Source organism: Abrus precatorius, unplaced genomic scaffold, assembly GCF_003935025.1.
Source record: "Abrus precatorius isolate BTA unplaced genomic scaffold, Abrus_2018 Scaffold8, whole genome shotgun sequence".
Lineage (NCBI taxonomy): Eukaryota > Viridiplantae > Streptophyta > Magnoliopsida > Fabales > Fabaceae > Abrus > Abrus precatorius.
In genome coordinates this window covers 21,632,831-21,649,942 of record NW_020874428.1, presented here as the reverse complement: position 1 = coordinate 21,649,942, position 17,112 = coordinate 21,632,831, and the positions used below count along the sequence as shown (strand labels likewise).

Sequence of the window (17,112 nt, the reverse complement as noted above, 5' to 3'; positions counted from 1 at the left end):
ACTAATAGGTCCACTTGAAATTCAAACAGTTAAAAATATATTTCTAATATTTTTCTACTATAATCTATAAAATTCCTTAAAATTAATAATATAGATATAAATTTTTTATCTTTAGTTTTGTATTTCAACTATAAAGTAGTATCATTTAATAAGGTTAGAGTAGCCATATTATAATCATGAAAAATAAAAATGTTTCTGTATACTAAACCTTTTTTTATTTATCATATACTCAAATTTAATACACTATTGTATAATTAATCACATTATATACACATTTTTAAAAAAATAAGGGTTAAAATATTTAAACTTTAATATTATTTAGAAACTATCAAGTTTTACAACATTCGTGATTCATTACTCTTATCATTATTATCGGTCAGCATCTAATAATCACTGATCACCTTTGTTGAATGGGAAGTTCTTTAATAATGATCTGAGTATTCTCATTTATTACGTGAAATACTAAAATATTTTAATATAAAATTATCATATTTAATTAATATTTTTTTTTGAAAATATTATTTTAAAAAACATTTTAAAATATAATACTTACAAGTGTAATCTCTTACCAACAATATAAAATAAAATGTTAGTCTATATAGTTAAGAGTAAAAATATGTCATTTGTAAGTTATATATACATAATGAGTCAATGACCTCAATAACTCACGTGTATTTTATTTTAAAATAAATATTTATATAATATAAAATAAAATTATTTAAAAATAATGATAAAAAATTATTTAATTTTATAATTATAGATAATATGTATGAAAATAGTAAAGAATTAATAAAATTATTTTAATTTTAAAATATATTTTATTTTAAATAATAAATATAATATGTTGAGTATTATAAATTTTATATAAATGAAGATATTTACAAAAATATTTAAAAATTTATATAAAGTAATAAGAAAAATTTTATATATAATATATAAAAATTTACATAAAATTTTAGAAGAAAGTTAAGTAACAATTTTTATTTTTTAAATTTAAAAAAAAATAAAAAAATAATTATTAAAAAAATTATAATTCAATTCACTTTTTAAATAGAATCATTTCATTGAAATTGATTACTTTTCTTAAAAAAAAACAATTTTTTATTACTTTAATCAATCGTTTTCAAATGAGATACTCTCATTATTTATAATTAATTAACTTTGATAAAATTCTAATATATCACAAATATTATTTAAAAAAAAATACATACTAAATTTTTTATTATTTTAATATAATATAATACTAATGAATTTATACATAAAAATATCAAAGTACAATATATAGATCATCAAACACTATAAAAAATATATTTACATAAATTATAACATAGTATAATTATAAAAAATTATAATAGTTCTCATACCTAAATCAAGAATTTTTTTAGAAATTTAAATATATAATTAACATTTTAATAAACTTGAAAATCATACACGTTAACATCAACATGCATGTAATATAAAAAATATATTAAAATACCATAAAAAATGATGCTTAAGAAAATGCTACTATTGTCACACTAAGTTAACTTGAAATTTTGCTACTTTTATCACTTTGAACGAGGAAAGCATTCGTCGACATCCTGTTTATTCAAGAAACGTATCTTTTTTTTTTATTTTTTTATTTCCTTGTGCGTTGATTGCATCAGGTTATGTCATGCTTGTACAACTTAAGGGTTTTGAATATTTTATATATGTTATACTACTTTAATTGTATTAAAATTCATATAACTCATTAAATTTATATTTAGTTTGAAAACTGTTTTTAAATTAAAATATATATTTCTTAAGCAATGCCTTTAAGCATTTTCCTTTGTTTAAAGTTTTAAAATAATATCAAAATAAAATAACTAAAAAATAAATTTTAGCACAGATGATATATTATAATAATAAATTAATATAAAATATTAAGCAATCAATACAAATTAAATTTTAAATAAATATAAAATGATCATAAAGTATCATATATATTTTTTAATTTTTATCTGTTTAAACAACATTTTTTTATTTCAATATTTTTTATTTATTTTTCACTTTCATGTTTCTTTCATCCTTATTTCATATATCATCAAAACGAATCATACATAATAAATCATAGAAGTGATTTCTACCTAGCCGTTGAAATAGACAAACAAAATCTTGTACAAGGACCAAACACAGATTTACTTTTGAACAAGTATTTTAACAACAACCTTTAAAATTATTTTTAAATGTTCAAAATCATAAAATTTGTTAAAATATAATTATTACATTAAAAATAATAAATTTTTAATATTTTTAATTATTTAATAATTAAAATGAACATTAAAAAACAATATTAATATTTATCATTTTTAAAATGGTAGCCTTTGTAGTGCTCGCATTTAATTTTACAGCAAATATGATTCGTCTGCTAATTATTACTGTGTATCAAGATTACCAAATGAAGAAAGGGTAGTCTAACGACCACCAACCTTTTAAGCTAATTATTACTGTATATCATAAATAAAAATCAAGTTGTAGTAAAAATATCAACTACGCAGATCTCTAAAAAAATGTTAATACCACATAATTACTAAATCAGCATTAGTTCTTAAAACTACAATAGTCTAACTAATTAGCGTTTTAAAAATATTAGTTAGTAAGTTAATAAATAAAATTAATAATGATAATGTATTATAATATTTTTAATAATTTTTTTATTAATTAGTATACTAAAATACTAGTTTGTATTTGTCACATTATAATTACTTATATTTTAGTTATAAAAGTATGAAACAAAATTTAATTCTTAAAATTGACAACTTTCATTTCAGTTCCAGATATTAAATATGTATCAAATTGATTTTAATTTTAACAATTATTAGTTTACTGTTGAAAAAAAAAACTAATAATCTTTTTGGTGCTAATTTTAATGTGGTCAATTAATTTAGGCGATCTGTAATAGTCAATCTACAGAACTATTAGTTAATTTGTTTCTGACTTTAATTAAATAAATATTTTTTAATTTAGTGCACATTTCAGTCTCAAATTGACTGATGATATTAATTTTAGGACATAATTGAATGGTTTTAAAACAATAGAGATCAAATTAACTAATGGTATTAAGTTTAGGACATAATTGACTAATATTATTAAACTGAGGGAGTAACTTATCTTTTTGTAATATTAGGCATTAAACTAGCTGGAGTTTGGTTATTAATAATTTAACGTAACGATGAAGCAAATGTAGATGTTGATCTTGAGCAGTAGTTCCCGGGAAGTAAATCGAGAATAAAGACGAGAAGGTGTAAAATGTTAGCCATTAGTGACATCTAAAGTTGTTTGTGGAGTTTATTTGATCTTTTTTAAGATAAACTTTTTTTCCTATACTATATTTTGCATAATTTCAATTAAAAATATGAAAAAAAAGTCCTCTTTATCAATCTCTATATTATACGGTTGATGTTTAGAAAACAAATGAACTGGCAAATATATAAATTGAACTAAAAACAATTAGATATATTTTTTGGGTATGTAGACCCACGTACACACATGCTTGAGCTGATATGTATATGTAAACAAATCGATGATGACTATTAAGCTGTATATTAATATTTTTGGCATTCATTGAACAAGAGTTGTTATGTCTGAACTGATCATTATATGCTCTAAAACTTTGTTTTCCGTTTCCATCTCGTAATCTAGTACCATCATATGAAAAGGTTCTTTATTATTATAGTAATAAATTTCACGTGAAGTTCTTTTTCTCGAGATAAAGGACAACTTCTTCTGGAATAAAAAAAATGCACAAAATTAAGTTTGATTAAAACAATTTAAAATCACTGAATAATATTAAAAAATGTACATAAATTAATCTGAACTACATATTTTTACTGCCACACATATTTTGTATTAAAAATATAAAAAATAATTGTTAAACTGAAAAATAAACAGCCATAATTAAGTATTCTCTCTTGGTCAAGTCAAAAACATTTTTTTGTAAGCCATGCATCCAAAAACTCTCTTAAACTAGTGGAATTATGTAGGATCTCACTCGGAGGAATTTGAAATATATAAAATGTGAATGCACGTAAATTTTCTTCATGATCAATCCACTACTTTTTAGCGTTTTTGTTCACTTTTTATCATGGTTGCAGTGTGCTTAATTAATTTATTTTTTATCTGATTTTGTTAACTTGTATGTCCGAATTAATTGTGTTGAATCTTATTCATTAATTCTAACGCTACCAAGAGTTGAAAATAAGAACTTGCACTATCACTCACTTTATGAGCATACATGAGGTTATAATTAGGCATGTGGGAAATTTAAATAGTTGTAATAAATGATATATAGATGCAAAAACTGCCGCCAACAAGGAAAAAGAGAGTGCATATATACAAGCGGATATCAATTAATTTGATTTTAAAAAAGTAGGATTGATGCTGCATTCATAGTGCCAAAAACGTAGGATTATAGGTTCAAAACCTGGGATAAGATGTTTGTGAAGGCTTGGCACATGGGGAAGAATTTTTAGGTGCCCTTTCGTAGGGTTGGTGCATGTTAAATTGCCCTACAACAACTCACCCCAGCATACTTGAATTAATCTTCAAATTTAAATGTTTTTCCTATTTTCAAATTTTGGGTTTTATAATACTGTCAAACTTTAGTCCCTTTCAGGTTAATATAGTTTATCTTTAAATGTCAAACATATGTCATTTCAAATGGAAAGAATTAGAATCCCTTGCGCATGTGATATTAAGTTTGATTCTTAGATTCATGTATATAAAAATAAATATTTATAGAAGCTAAAGAGTTTTGCTTTAATGTTTAATCATATTTTATATAATTAGTTTCGTACCTAATGGGAGAGGAAAGATATTCTAAGAAATAAAAAAATCTTGAAATTTCACAAATTTTCATTTTTCTTTTTTATTTCTCTCTCGTACCTCTCTATGTTCTTTTTTTTTTTGTTTGTTTGTATTTTTCCTGAAAAAGGTTTGCATATGGAGACTTACGTACGTGAGGTGATATTGTGTCCGTGCAACACAGAAGATGTTGATTGCAATTCACTATCATAGTATCATTAATTCATTGTGTGAAATTATTTTGCACTGTTTCTCATCTGGCCCTCAATTATAAACTATTTTCAAAGGGGGAGAAAATGGCCAAAGATTGTTAAGAAATGCAATTCTCTAATCTAATTGGTCCCTCGTTCATGGCTGCTACTTGAAAACTTGGGTGACAAATACAAGATACCCAATTAAGGGACGCATACCACTTTGCAGCCCATAGCAATTACCCCAATAATTACTTTAACAAAACTCTCAAGTGCTTAATAGTCTGACATTGATGTTTCTTGTTTGTTTGTTTCTTTTCTAAAGTCAATTGCCAGTTTTCCAATAGAACTAACACGTGTGCAAGCTATTGACAAAGAGTTCTCTCTCTCTCTAAATGCTCGTTAATATATGAAACCTAATCTTTTGTTTTTATTTTCTCTTTCCCCCGTGTTTCTTGAAATTAAATATTTCTTTAAAACAAATCTATACCTACATAATCAACAAACTATAATTTTCTAATAGTAAATTCTATATCTTTTTCTTATAAAAAGCATTGACCTACTTTTCCTAATTACCACCTTGTTGCCTTTTAAGCACTTGTTTCCCTGCTTTTTCTCACCTTGTTTGTGTCTGTGTATGAAACAAAGTCTTTTGCCCTCTCAACCCACCACTTAGATCAAGACAATCAACAGGCATGTTTGGATATCCAGAGACAGGTAAATATAAGCAAATAAACATTAACTGTGTTGCTCTCTTTTCTTTTTCACCATAAAGCAAACAACTTATTCATGAACTAAAATTAAAATCATAGATTTCCAGTATGATCTTTGTTTCTGTTGATGATGCTCTGAAGCACTCAAAATATGCACTATTATTTGTCTAAAGTCTGAGGGTTTTAACATGCGGTTTTGTGTTTTTGCCAAAGAAAGATTAGATGAGATAGCGAGGGTCAGAACAGAAGGAGAAGCATCTCCTCAAATGGGAAGGAAGCATTTTTATGGTCCAACATCTGGGACAGCCTTAAACACAGTAACCCCTTGTGCTGCATGCAAGCTTTTGAGAAGAAGGTGTGCTGAAGAATGCCCTTTTTCTCCTTATTTTTCACCACATGAGCCTCAAAAGTTTGCAGCCGTTCACAAAGTGTTTGGTGCAAGCAATGTCTCAAAGATGTTAATGGTTAGTAGTTAGTTTTTATTTCTTCAATTGGACACACTAGTACTATTGAAGTAACAATTGATTTGTTTTCAAATTTATGTATATATAGGAGGTGCCAGAGGGCCAAAGAGCTGATGCAGCAAATAGCTTGGTTTATGAAGCTAATTTGAGGCTGAGAGATCCAGTGTATGGATGCATGGGTGCAATATCAGCTTTGCAGCAACAAGTTCAATCTCTGCAAGCAGAATTAAATGCAATAAGAGCTGAGATAATAAAATACAAATATAGAGAAGCTGCAAGTCTTATTTCTTCTCATCATGCAGCTTTGGTTTCTACAGCTGAAGCAGTATCAGCAGCAATTTCTACAGACTCACAAGGTCTTTCTCAACCTCTTCCTCCTCCATCCCCAGTTCCTCCTCCTCCTCCTCCACCAAAACCATTACCTTCTCCTTCTGTTATTCTCTCATCCTTGTCTTCATCTTCAACTTCTTCTGTGTACACTCCACCTAAAAGCACAATGAGCCATGGATCCATTTCCAGTACTGAAAATGTCCCATACTTTGTTTAGGTTCCATTTGTTTCCTATTCATTTGATGTAGGAATAATTACTCATGTTTTTCCTCAACATAGTAGAATGTATCACTTGACCCTATCTGGTCATCTAGAGCTTATAGAAAAGGAAAGGGAAATTCCATTACATTCATATGCTTTTTAGTGGTATTTTCTACCCCTTTTCATATATGCTTTTGCTTAAACATTATTATTATGATGATTTAAATTTTACACAATTTCTATTTATGCTTGATTTGTCTTCATTTGTAAGAACAATGCACTCTGAATGTGGGAACAACTAGCTTAGATATATAATACACTACTTCCTGCTTGTTAGTTTCACATGATAACTAGATTGCATTGAAAGTTTCATGGTGTGTATAATTATGTTCCCTTTGAAAAAGTACTAGTTTTAGAAGGAGATATGATTCAGACTGATGTAAAGATGAAAACATAGAATGTAGAAAAGTGAAGCAATTAAGTCAACATGAAAGTCTAGATATTGGCAAAAGAGGAAAGAATCATAAAGAATACTATGAGAAACGCATGCTTTGAGAACTACGATTTTATTATAGAATTGGCGCTGAAGATCACATGAATAGAAGAAGTGTAGTCTTGAACAATTGGGCATTGCACGTGGGGGGAATATCTCCATTTGACTCAAGCTTAAATAACTCACTCATGAGTCTGTGCCAGCTGAAGATTTATAAGTAAAGATCTTAAAAGGGAGACAAGGTACGGTGGCCGTGTTATAGTTCCTGTTCCCATGTGAAGTTCAACGTCATATGTATTTAGATCTAAGTGTATTTATTTGAACTCCTTTCTCCTATTAATTATATTCTCAAATCTCACTCTTAATTTATATGAAAGATGAGAATCATAGTCACTCCCCTCCTATATAATTAAAAAAATGAAAAAATAAAATAAGGTTTCTTTTTGTCCTTTGTTGAATTAAATGCTTGTGGAATTTAGGTAGACTGACATGAACAAGAAAATTGTAAGCACTGAATGCCTTGATCAGCTAGTAATAATCAGCAATCTTGAGTTCTTTAGTTAATGAAAATGCAGTTGTGTTAAAATATAGGAAGAAGATTTATTGCCCGTAGAAACTTTATTTGGCTTCCCTTAGATTAGTCGAATATATAATGTGGTGTTTGAATATTAATGGTCTTAGAAGAAAGAAAAATAAGAGGGAAATTGTGATGAACAAAATCCTATGCATATACTTAACTTTCCTATCAAAATTTATGAAATTTAGGCAGAGTAGTGGTAATGGAATCTTATGTTATTACCAAAAAAATTAGGTAAACAATAGAAGAACGAAAGAGCGATTACGACGGTAGTACTAGTTGCTAGCACGTATTGCAATCTAGAATAAAATAGTTCAATAACGAGCTTCATTTAGTTGCCAAAAGAGACTAGCAGCTCTTGGATCCTACCTAAGTTACATCCTTGACATTAACTACTCAACGGTGCTATAAAATTGTATTACTCACAAAGTTCTCTTTGATACAAATATATAGTCTTATTAGGTACTAAAGCCTTGAAAACGGTAGAATCTGGAAGTGTAACCAAGCTCAGGAGAACCTCTTCTATCGTTGAACATCAAAGAATAAAAGAAAAAGAATGGCGGAATATCGTTTTCTTGCATTGTAATTAAAGTTGTTCTATGTAAGTAAAGGTATGCAATCTAAGTCAATCTTTTCACCAACAAAATCTCATAACCTATGAAGCATTCGATTCCTTTGACGTGTGAAACTCAACCTGAGCTAGTGTGAAGGAATAGGCCTACAAATTAAATATATATAAATGATATAATTAATGCATACATGTAGAATCCTCCATTTGTATTATTTATTCGCTCTTCCATCTTTGTTTTCATTTTGTGTAGTAATTTAGACGAAAGATGCGTATAGATTATGACACAGATCGAACTTGGTTTTGTCACCGTTGCTTGAAATATTCGCATCTTTGGCTCAACATGGCCATTACTAATTATTTAATTTATTATGACAAAAGCTCACTTAATATTCAAAACTTCATCTTTCCAACAAAGCATCGTCTTTCATGTCAAACACCCATCAATAAGGCATGAGGGAGTTTTTCTTTTCTTTATTTAGTTTTTTTTTCAGTAGGAAAAGCAAGAGATAGTTTTATAACACGCAATTCAAGCTAGTTGGGCGACTTGGTAGAAATCATGTCATATTTTAACTAATAATATTGATAAATAATATATATGAAACTGATATCGCATTTATGTGGGGTTGACAATTTCTAATATGATATTAAATGTCAGAAAAGATAAATTATGTGTTTGCAAGGATTCCCAGATACATGTTCATAAATGATAGGTCTTTGGATCTATATATTATTAAAATATAGAATCGATCAGTTTTGTCAAAGATACATATCTAATAAAGCATTCACATGATATATCTATGTATGCCTAATTAACTATTAGTCGAGCTGTGTCACAGTGGTTAATCAACGTTCTTCACAGTGACAGGGACAGCTCAAAACTTGCATTGTATTAATGAGTCCTCACATGCATGAAATCATCAACTTCAACTAGTATAAATTGGACCGATTACTTCCTCCGTTTGGTTCAGCAATGCTACAATTTGGGTAGATTAGATTTAAAATAATTCCTTATCCATATAGTTCAATTCTTAATTGAATATATGAAAAAGCATTTATTGGTCGAAATAGGTAAATTTAATTAAGTTGTCTTATGTATCGAAAGGAAATAATTTCTAATAATTATTAGATGAAAGATATCTTAAGTGAATAAGAAAAGGATGAAAAATAATTTCTAATAATGATATCGTGTGTGTATATGTATTAATAAACCAAAAAATAAAAGCTTGAACCTATTTTTAAAGAAAGTAAGAAAAGAAAGGTTAAAAAAAAAAACATAATGACCAACACACAAAGCTTAATTTTGTTGAATTTGGTTTTAAACTGGCTAACAAGACACGTACCAAGTTAAGGATTTTCAGTCTGTCATATCTTTAGTTTTAGATGTATAGGAATTTCCTTTGTTTCTATTAATACTTTTAATATTAGACATTTGAAATATTAAATTTTAAAATGAAAAATTAGGAAAGGAAAAAGGCCCTTTATGCTCACTTGATTTCTCTTAATGAGCCAAGTTGACAAAATATCGATCCGTTTAAACATTATCTTCTTTAACCAATCAGTTTAACCTCATTGTTCATATTAAAGTAGGATTATTAAAATTTTATTAATTATTTTGGATTTTTGTCACTTAAAGAAAGTGATGCCACGTCACCAATAGCTAGAGCTGGATATAACCCGTCAGGTGGCCTGTATACCTAATTATCATACAGGTTATTATTTTTTTATTATTGGAAGTTATGAATTTTATTTTATGTATAACCTTTCTCTAATGTTATTTTTTTTATCAATTCATTCCCATAAAATATTTATTGATAGACAATACAGAAGAATAAAATTAAAAATATAATTTTTCATGAAAATAAAATATAGTTTACCCATAAAAATATAAATAATTTAAATCCAAATTATTTTTATTTAATTTTTATAACTTGCAAGTTAATAAGATTTATTATGTATGAGTTAACGAGTCAGTTCACAAACTGACATTTTCTTCTTTTCATAAAGGTATTGATATTTGGATGATATAAAGAGTTATATTTTTATATTTTTCTTTTGAACTAATTAATATTAATTTTTTTCGTTGATTTTAATAGTTGATATTATGAGTACTGAAAATTTGCTAACCACTTAACATGTACCATCAATAAAATTGATTTTTTTTTTCTTGAATGCTTGTCACATGGCATGACACTACTGCAATATGTGATATTTATCCACATGACTTCACTCTTTTTATAGAGCTACATCGCATCATTGCCACATGCATTGTAGCACTAAGTTGAGTGGCGTCACATTGTCTAACAAAAAAATTCCAATATTTTCTATTTTTTTCTTCTTATTTTTAATTTAAGTTTTTCAATGTTTTTGAATTATTGCATTTTACAAATAATGCCAGACAAAGTGAAGCATAGAAATAGGTGTCACTCAAGCTATTACCTATATCACCTGGCAATCTTGGAAATTTTTTTTTTTAAGAACTGTATTTTTTTTCTTTTAGATTAAATTAATAGTTTTGATATTTGTAATTTTTTAAGTTAATTAAATATTTGTTTTTAAAATTAAGTAAATTTAGTGATTTCATTAATTTAATTCTACTTAAAGTTCTCATATTTTTATTTTTAATCTAAATTTTTTTAAAATAATTTGTGAAAAGAGAGATTTAGATTTACAGAATTTTTTTATATCTTTTAGTTGAAATTTGATAATTTAATGTGTGAATTTTGAGTAAATAAATGTTTAAAATGACTTTGTAAAATTTTAAGTAAAAAATGAAAATTTAAGGATTTCAAATAAAAAATTAATTAACAAATAATTCTACTTAATTTTGAACCTAAAAATATTTAATTAACTGAGAAACTAATATTGTACATAGTTTAAACTGAAATTAAAAAAGTTTAATCAAACTTATTTTTAATTAGATAAAATAAAACAACATTATCAAGTGTACCCACTCAACATGTTGCTGCGAAGTGACTACAACCAAAAACGAGTATGAAATCACGTGAATAGATGTCACTTAACGTAATGCTGTCACATGACAAATAAAATACAAAAGAAGAAAATAAAGATGAGAGTTATCAGATGAAAAATTTTAAATTTTATTATTTATGTGAGAGAAAAAAAAATAGAGAGGAGAGATTTTTTTGTGGGACTCAAGACTTCTCCCCTATACTGTCTCTCTCTCTCTCTCTCTTTATAAAATTCAAAGAACTTTTTATAACATAAAATAATAGTAAAGAAAAAAAACTTAATTTGTTGAGTTAAATTTAATTTTTTAATTAATGTATACTTTTTATATAATTTTTTAAACTCTTTCATTTAAATAGCTGAAATGAAAAGAAATTTCTTTATTTTTCTTATTTATATTTTTTAAAATTTGATAAGTCTCTAACAACCACACATATATTCTAAGTTCTTGACATGATGTTGAGAGGAATATTAAGAACTTATTAATATATTATCTCTCAAAGAGTAACAATTTATAAGTTATGCAGATAAAATTATGTACTTTGTGGTTGGACACTGATTCTTCACTTTTTTTTTTTCAATAAACAAAATTTCTAAATTAGATTAAGAAAGATTACGTAGATATGTTATTGTTGGCCCTCTGGGGTCTCTTCCTTCTACCCCTCATAATTTCACTTCATTCCCTTTTTTCTTTCCTATCATTTTCTGCATGCTCCCTTCGATTAATTCTTATATTAATTGTTTGGTAATTGTATCACAATTTTCTTCTCCCACTTCCATCATTTATATTTCAAAATATAATGTAGCACCACAATAATACAACTAGAAAACATGGGAATTGAACTCAATAAGTCATTGATGTGCAGTTTATTGGTATGAGAATGAGATTTCTCACTTTTCTTTTAAGCCAAACTAGTTTTTGCTCAAATGTGTGACAGAGTTACCCTACTAAATTTCTATGCTACAAGCAAAATTCAATCCCATGAAATTAAGTTACTAACTATAACTTATAAGACGCAGCTGATAAATACATTGGATCGAATTATATTTTTTTAGGCCTGTGTTGAAACCTCTCTTTAAAACTGAAAAATAAATTAATAACTAATAGGTCTTAAAAATATTAGCAGATTTTTTTTTAGATTCTTATGGCTTGTTTGATTGTGTTTCATTTTATAGTATTTGATAAATTAATTTTAAAACCTACTTTTGAGAAACCTAAAATTTAAAACCTATTTGATAAATTATTTTTACCTTATAAAAAATATATATTTATTTTTTATATTAATTTATTTTCTTATTAAACTTATCTAGAAATTTACTCAAACTGTATCTAGTTTAAGTTTATTTTGATTTATGCTAATACATGCTTTAGTTGAATTCTTTAGATTCATGAACAAGTAATTACAAGTTAATAATCAAGACTAGCTCAAGAACGAGCTTCAGTAGAACATTCTCCAAATTTTGGATAAAGTTTTCACGATACAAAATTTCTTTTCCTAAAAGATTACTTCGTATAATAATGCATCCCTCTCTAAAATTTTAATGATTTCTTAGACACTTTTTTTTGGGTATAGAACCTCCAAAAAAGGTATCGTGGATCCAGCCCAAGCCCTGCTAGTACAAGCAAAAACCATTTATGCTACAAAGTCCTACTGGCAAAGAAAAAGAGTAACAACGTCCTGGCCCTGCTGTTGTAAGCAAATAATGCAATTTGAGCCAATTGAACAAATAAGACTTTAATTGATGTGTGTGTGCACATCTTTATACGTTAAAAAATTTCTTCTTTCCTTCAGAAACTTAATGAAATTTCATTATCTACTTATCCAATTTGCAGTAAATTAGTAAGGACATAAATCCAAGATAAGAGAAAATGAAAATAAACAGAGTCTTAACATTCACAGCAATACACAATACATTAGCCAAACCAATCATTTCTGAACATGAATGCTATAAATGAAATGTAACATAATAGTTGTGTGCTATTCAGCATGTCAATGATCTCATAATACCATTGCCAATCTAGTTCTTTTACAAGGTGGAAGCCCACTAATCAATCAGAATCAAACAACTCTATTCAGTATTTCAATGTCATGCAACAGAGAAAGTAACAACTTCTAAGCATCCATCCAGCAGAATGATGATGTCAGTTTTAGGTAGGTCACAAGTGAAAAGATTAGTATTTGCTATATTGACCAGTCTAATGATTCACCATCCATAAGAAGGGTTTTCATTGGAAAGATGAAGGTCAAATTGGGTGGTAGTGCAACTTGCTGCATCTGGTTCTTGATATAAGTTAAAAGCTAAATTGAGAGACAAATTAAAAGCCCTAGAAATCTAATTAGTTCAACAAGGCTTTTACTCCATTTCAGATCCAGAATACTAATTATGTAGCATAAGCATATAATTATGTAGCAAAACATCATAGATCAAAGATCAAGACTTCCAGCAAAGAGACCACTGCCCCAACCAACCACTGACAAGATCATTAATTTATGCTCAATGTAATTAGCTTTTGTTAAACAATGGTTAACAAATGTATTTACTTCAATATTCTCTAATCTAGAAACTTTGAACATACAAATTTCCAGGTGCAAAGTTAGATACTCCATTAATGAGTACGCGGCTGCAATGTTAAATCAAATAATGAATACAAGAGGTGTTATTAGAATGCAAGGATATAATCATGGAAGTTTAAAGACAAAATGGTTGCATTCCATAGGTAACTACTAAGCTTCCATGTAGCAGGAAATTCAAAAGATTTCTTAAGAATACAACAAAAATACAGAGCAAATAGACACTCTTCAAAGAATATTCAGCTATCTAATAAATCCTGTCAAGCTATTCTCACCAGCACTTTATTCTTTTTGCCTGCAGATAGCAGGAGAACCTTCCCATCCACTATATCCGCTGCCTCAATCCTCTTACTTTCACTATCCACTCTGTTATTATTCAAGTAAAGACCTCCTTGCTTTAACAAACGCCGCGCAGCAGATTTGCTCTCAAACAATCCAGAAGAAACTGAAAGATCCACCAATGACAGATTCAAAACCTCATTGTAAGCCAAAGAACAAGATGGAACGTCCTCAGCAATCCCTTCAATAGTTTTCCAGTCCAATTTTGTCTCAGACCCCGGCCTCAATGCTTCAGTCGCCTTAAGAGCTTCAGCTAAACCATCTTCTCCATGAACAAACTTTGTAACTTCCTCAGCAAGCCTCCTTTGAGCTGTATTAGGCACATAACCAGGTTTCATCATCTCACCCTCCAAGGCAATTATCTCCTCAATGTCCAAAAAGGTAAGAATCTTGAGAAACCTAATCACATCAGCATCAGGAACAGTGAAAAAATACTGGTAAAACTTGTAAGGAGACAAAACGGAAGGTGACAACCAAATTGCCCCATCCTCAGATTTTCCAAACTTTGTGCCATCACTTTTCAAAAGAAGAGGAAATGTCAAACCATGGGCACCTTCCACTTGCAATATCTTTCTAATCAACTCAGTGCCAGCAGTTATGTTACCCCATTGATCACTACCCCCAATCTGAACACTAACACCCTCATTCTGAAACAAGTGCAAGAAATCATAACCTTGCAACAACTGGTAAGTGAACTCAGTGTAACTCATCCCTTGTTCAGACTCCAACCTCTTCCTCACACTCTCCTTAGCTACCATGGACCCCACCCTAGCATACCTACCCACCCTTTTCAAAAAATCCAACAAAGTAAACTCCTTCCACCAATCATAGTTATTCAAAATCACAACATTGCAATTCAACTCACCCAAGTTGGGATTTTGAGCGCGACCCAGAATCGTTGCGATAGTTTTGCAGATACCCAATGTGTTCTTCTCCAAGGAATCGGCGTCAAGTTCGGGCCTTTCAAGGGATTTCCCAGACGGGTCGCCAACACGGGCGGTGGCGCCGCCGATCAAGGCGATGGTGCGGTGGCCGCAGCGGCGGAACCAAGAGAGGACAATGAGGCCGAGGAGGTTGCCGAGGTGAAGGGACTCCGCGGTGGGGTCAAAGCCGCAATAGACTTTGAGGGGTGAGGAAGAAGAAGCGGTTCTGAGAGCGTCGCTTGTTATGGATTCCACAAGACCTCGTTCTTCGAGGACTTCGATGATGTTGCGGCGAGGTGACAGAGGTTGTCGGAGAGTGCATGTGGTTCTTGTGAATTGGAGAGGAATGGAAGAGAAAGGTTTGAAGGGAGAGAGGAAGAGTTTGGTTGAATGGGAGAAGAGGAGAGTCCTCGGTGCATAAATGGATGCCATTGGCATTGTGCTCTGTGTGCTGCTATTACCCTTCAAATTTGGGATATGAGGGGTATGTCTCATTGGCCATTTCACATATAATTTTAAAAATTGTTAGATAACATTATTGATTTTCATTAAATACTTTTTTTAAGCTGGGATTTAAATACTTTTTTATTCTTCTACAAAATTCATTTTTTAATTAGTATAATAGCAATCTCAACGTGTGTGAGATATTTTTAAAATTTTTAATATTTAGCAGTGGTTGAATTACTTTAACATTTTTGTCACCAAAAATATATGATATTTTTTTAATAAACCAACAAAAATTTTATTAAAATCTAATTCATCATTTATGCATAAACATTTAAATTTATTTAACTATTCATGTCTATCTATTTGATAAGATAGATAATAATAAAACTATATATATTTATTACAAGTTATATATGTTTTTATGAACATAAATTTAATTTTTGTGTGTGCAATTTACTTTAACAATTTGAAATGCATTTTTAAGGTTATGTTTTGTGCATGAAATTTTAATTTCAATTCGAATTTTATTAAAGTTAAACTTGATTTAAAATATTATAAAAAATTATAATTTGAAGTTAAACATTATTTACCTCCCTCTTTTTACTTTTTCTTTTTTTGTCTCTATGTATTATATGCGTGTTCTATTTTTTTAGTGGATATTTTAAGAATTATATGAGAGTAATTTTAAAAAAAAAATTTCTTATTATGACATATAACTTCTTTGGTATTCAATTTTTATTTGTAATTTTAATTTTAATTTAGAATCTCGAATAATTTACTTATTAATTTAGAAAAATTATTTCTCTTTCGTTTAGTTATATTTAATATAAAAAATTATAAATTGTTATATGTATTATACAAGTATCATTAAATTAAAATCATTTATTTTAATAAATAATTTGAAATATATTATCCGTCCATCTTAAAATTTTAAAAATATTATAATTATGAATAATAAAATATTCTATTATGTTAAATAAAATTAAAATATATTATGAACAGTTCAAAAATTAAATTTATACTGACTTAAAGATATAAGTATACAATATAAAAAAATTACTTTATAAGAAAAATTAATTCTTAAGAGTTATTTTTTGAAAATATGAAGAATAATCATTTAAAAAATGTTATATGAATATTTTTAATAAAATAATATTGTTATATGAAAATATTTTAATAAAATAATATTTTTATCTAATAAATATAATTTAAAAATAAATTACTAAAATGATATTTCTACCAAACTATTTTTATGTTTAGATTTTTTTTCGTCAAAGGTTAAAATGAGGTGTGCCACGTGTCAACAATGTACTCTCTTTATTTACACACGTGTTAGAATTATAGTTATTTAAATTCATATCACCTGTTGTAAATATAAAATAGCATCAAATGATGATACAGGTCAATTTTTTACAAGTTTTGCCCATGTAAGAGACAAATTTTTTCTCTTTAAAATTAAGTATGATGCAATACTTTGCGTTGACATAACAAAAAAAAAT

At 28.0% G+C, this 17,112-nt stretch overlaps 2 protein-coding genes across 2 annotated transcripts; one reads left to right on the top strand and one right to left on the bottom strand.

Annotated features, from left to right (window-relative positions):
• The first annotated feature begins 5,710 nt into the window (after positions 1-5,710).
• Positions 5,711-6,739, top strand: LOC113847665 (LOB domain-containing protein 13-like). Its single transcript, XM_027476900.1, has 3 exons — positions 5,711-5,732; positions 5,942-6,192; positions 6,281-6,739. Exons 1-3 carry the CDS (start codon positions 5,711-5,713, stop codon positions 6,737-6,739), a joined length of 732 nt encoding a protein of 243 aa, XP_027332701.1.
• A 7,216-nt stretch (positions 6,740-13,955) lies between these two features.
• Positions 13,956-15,642, bottom strand: LOC113847668 (tyrosine--tRNA ligase, chloroplastic/mitochondrial). Its single transcript, XM_027476904.1, has one exon. The coding sequence runs from the start codon at positions 15,602-15,604 to the stop codon at positions 14,165-14,167; it is 1,440 nt and encodes a 479-aa protein (XP_027332705.1). The 5' UTR covers positions 15,605-15,642; the 3' UTR covers positions 13,956-14,164.
• Between the last annotated feature and the right edge of the window lie 1,470 nt (positions 15,643-17,112).

Bases quoted from the DNA above. Each gene is read 5' to 3' on its own strand.
- LOC113847665 (XM_027476900.1), top strand. From the start codon at position 5,711: ATGTTTGGATATCCAGAGACAG. The intron at 5,733-5,941 runs GTAAATATAAGC...TTTTTGCCAAAG, and splicing joins GTTTGGATATCCAGAGACAG to AAAGATTAGATGAGATAGCG. The intron at 6,193-6,280 runs GTTAGTAGTTAG...ATGTATATATAG, and splicing joins ATGTCTCAAAGATGTTAATG to GAGGTGCCAGAGGGCCAAAG.
- LOC113847668 (XM_027476904.1), bottom strand. From the start codon at position 15,604: ATGCCAATGGCATCCATTTATGCACCGAGGACTCTCCTCTTCTCCCAT.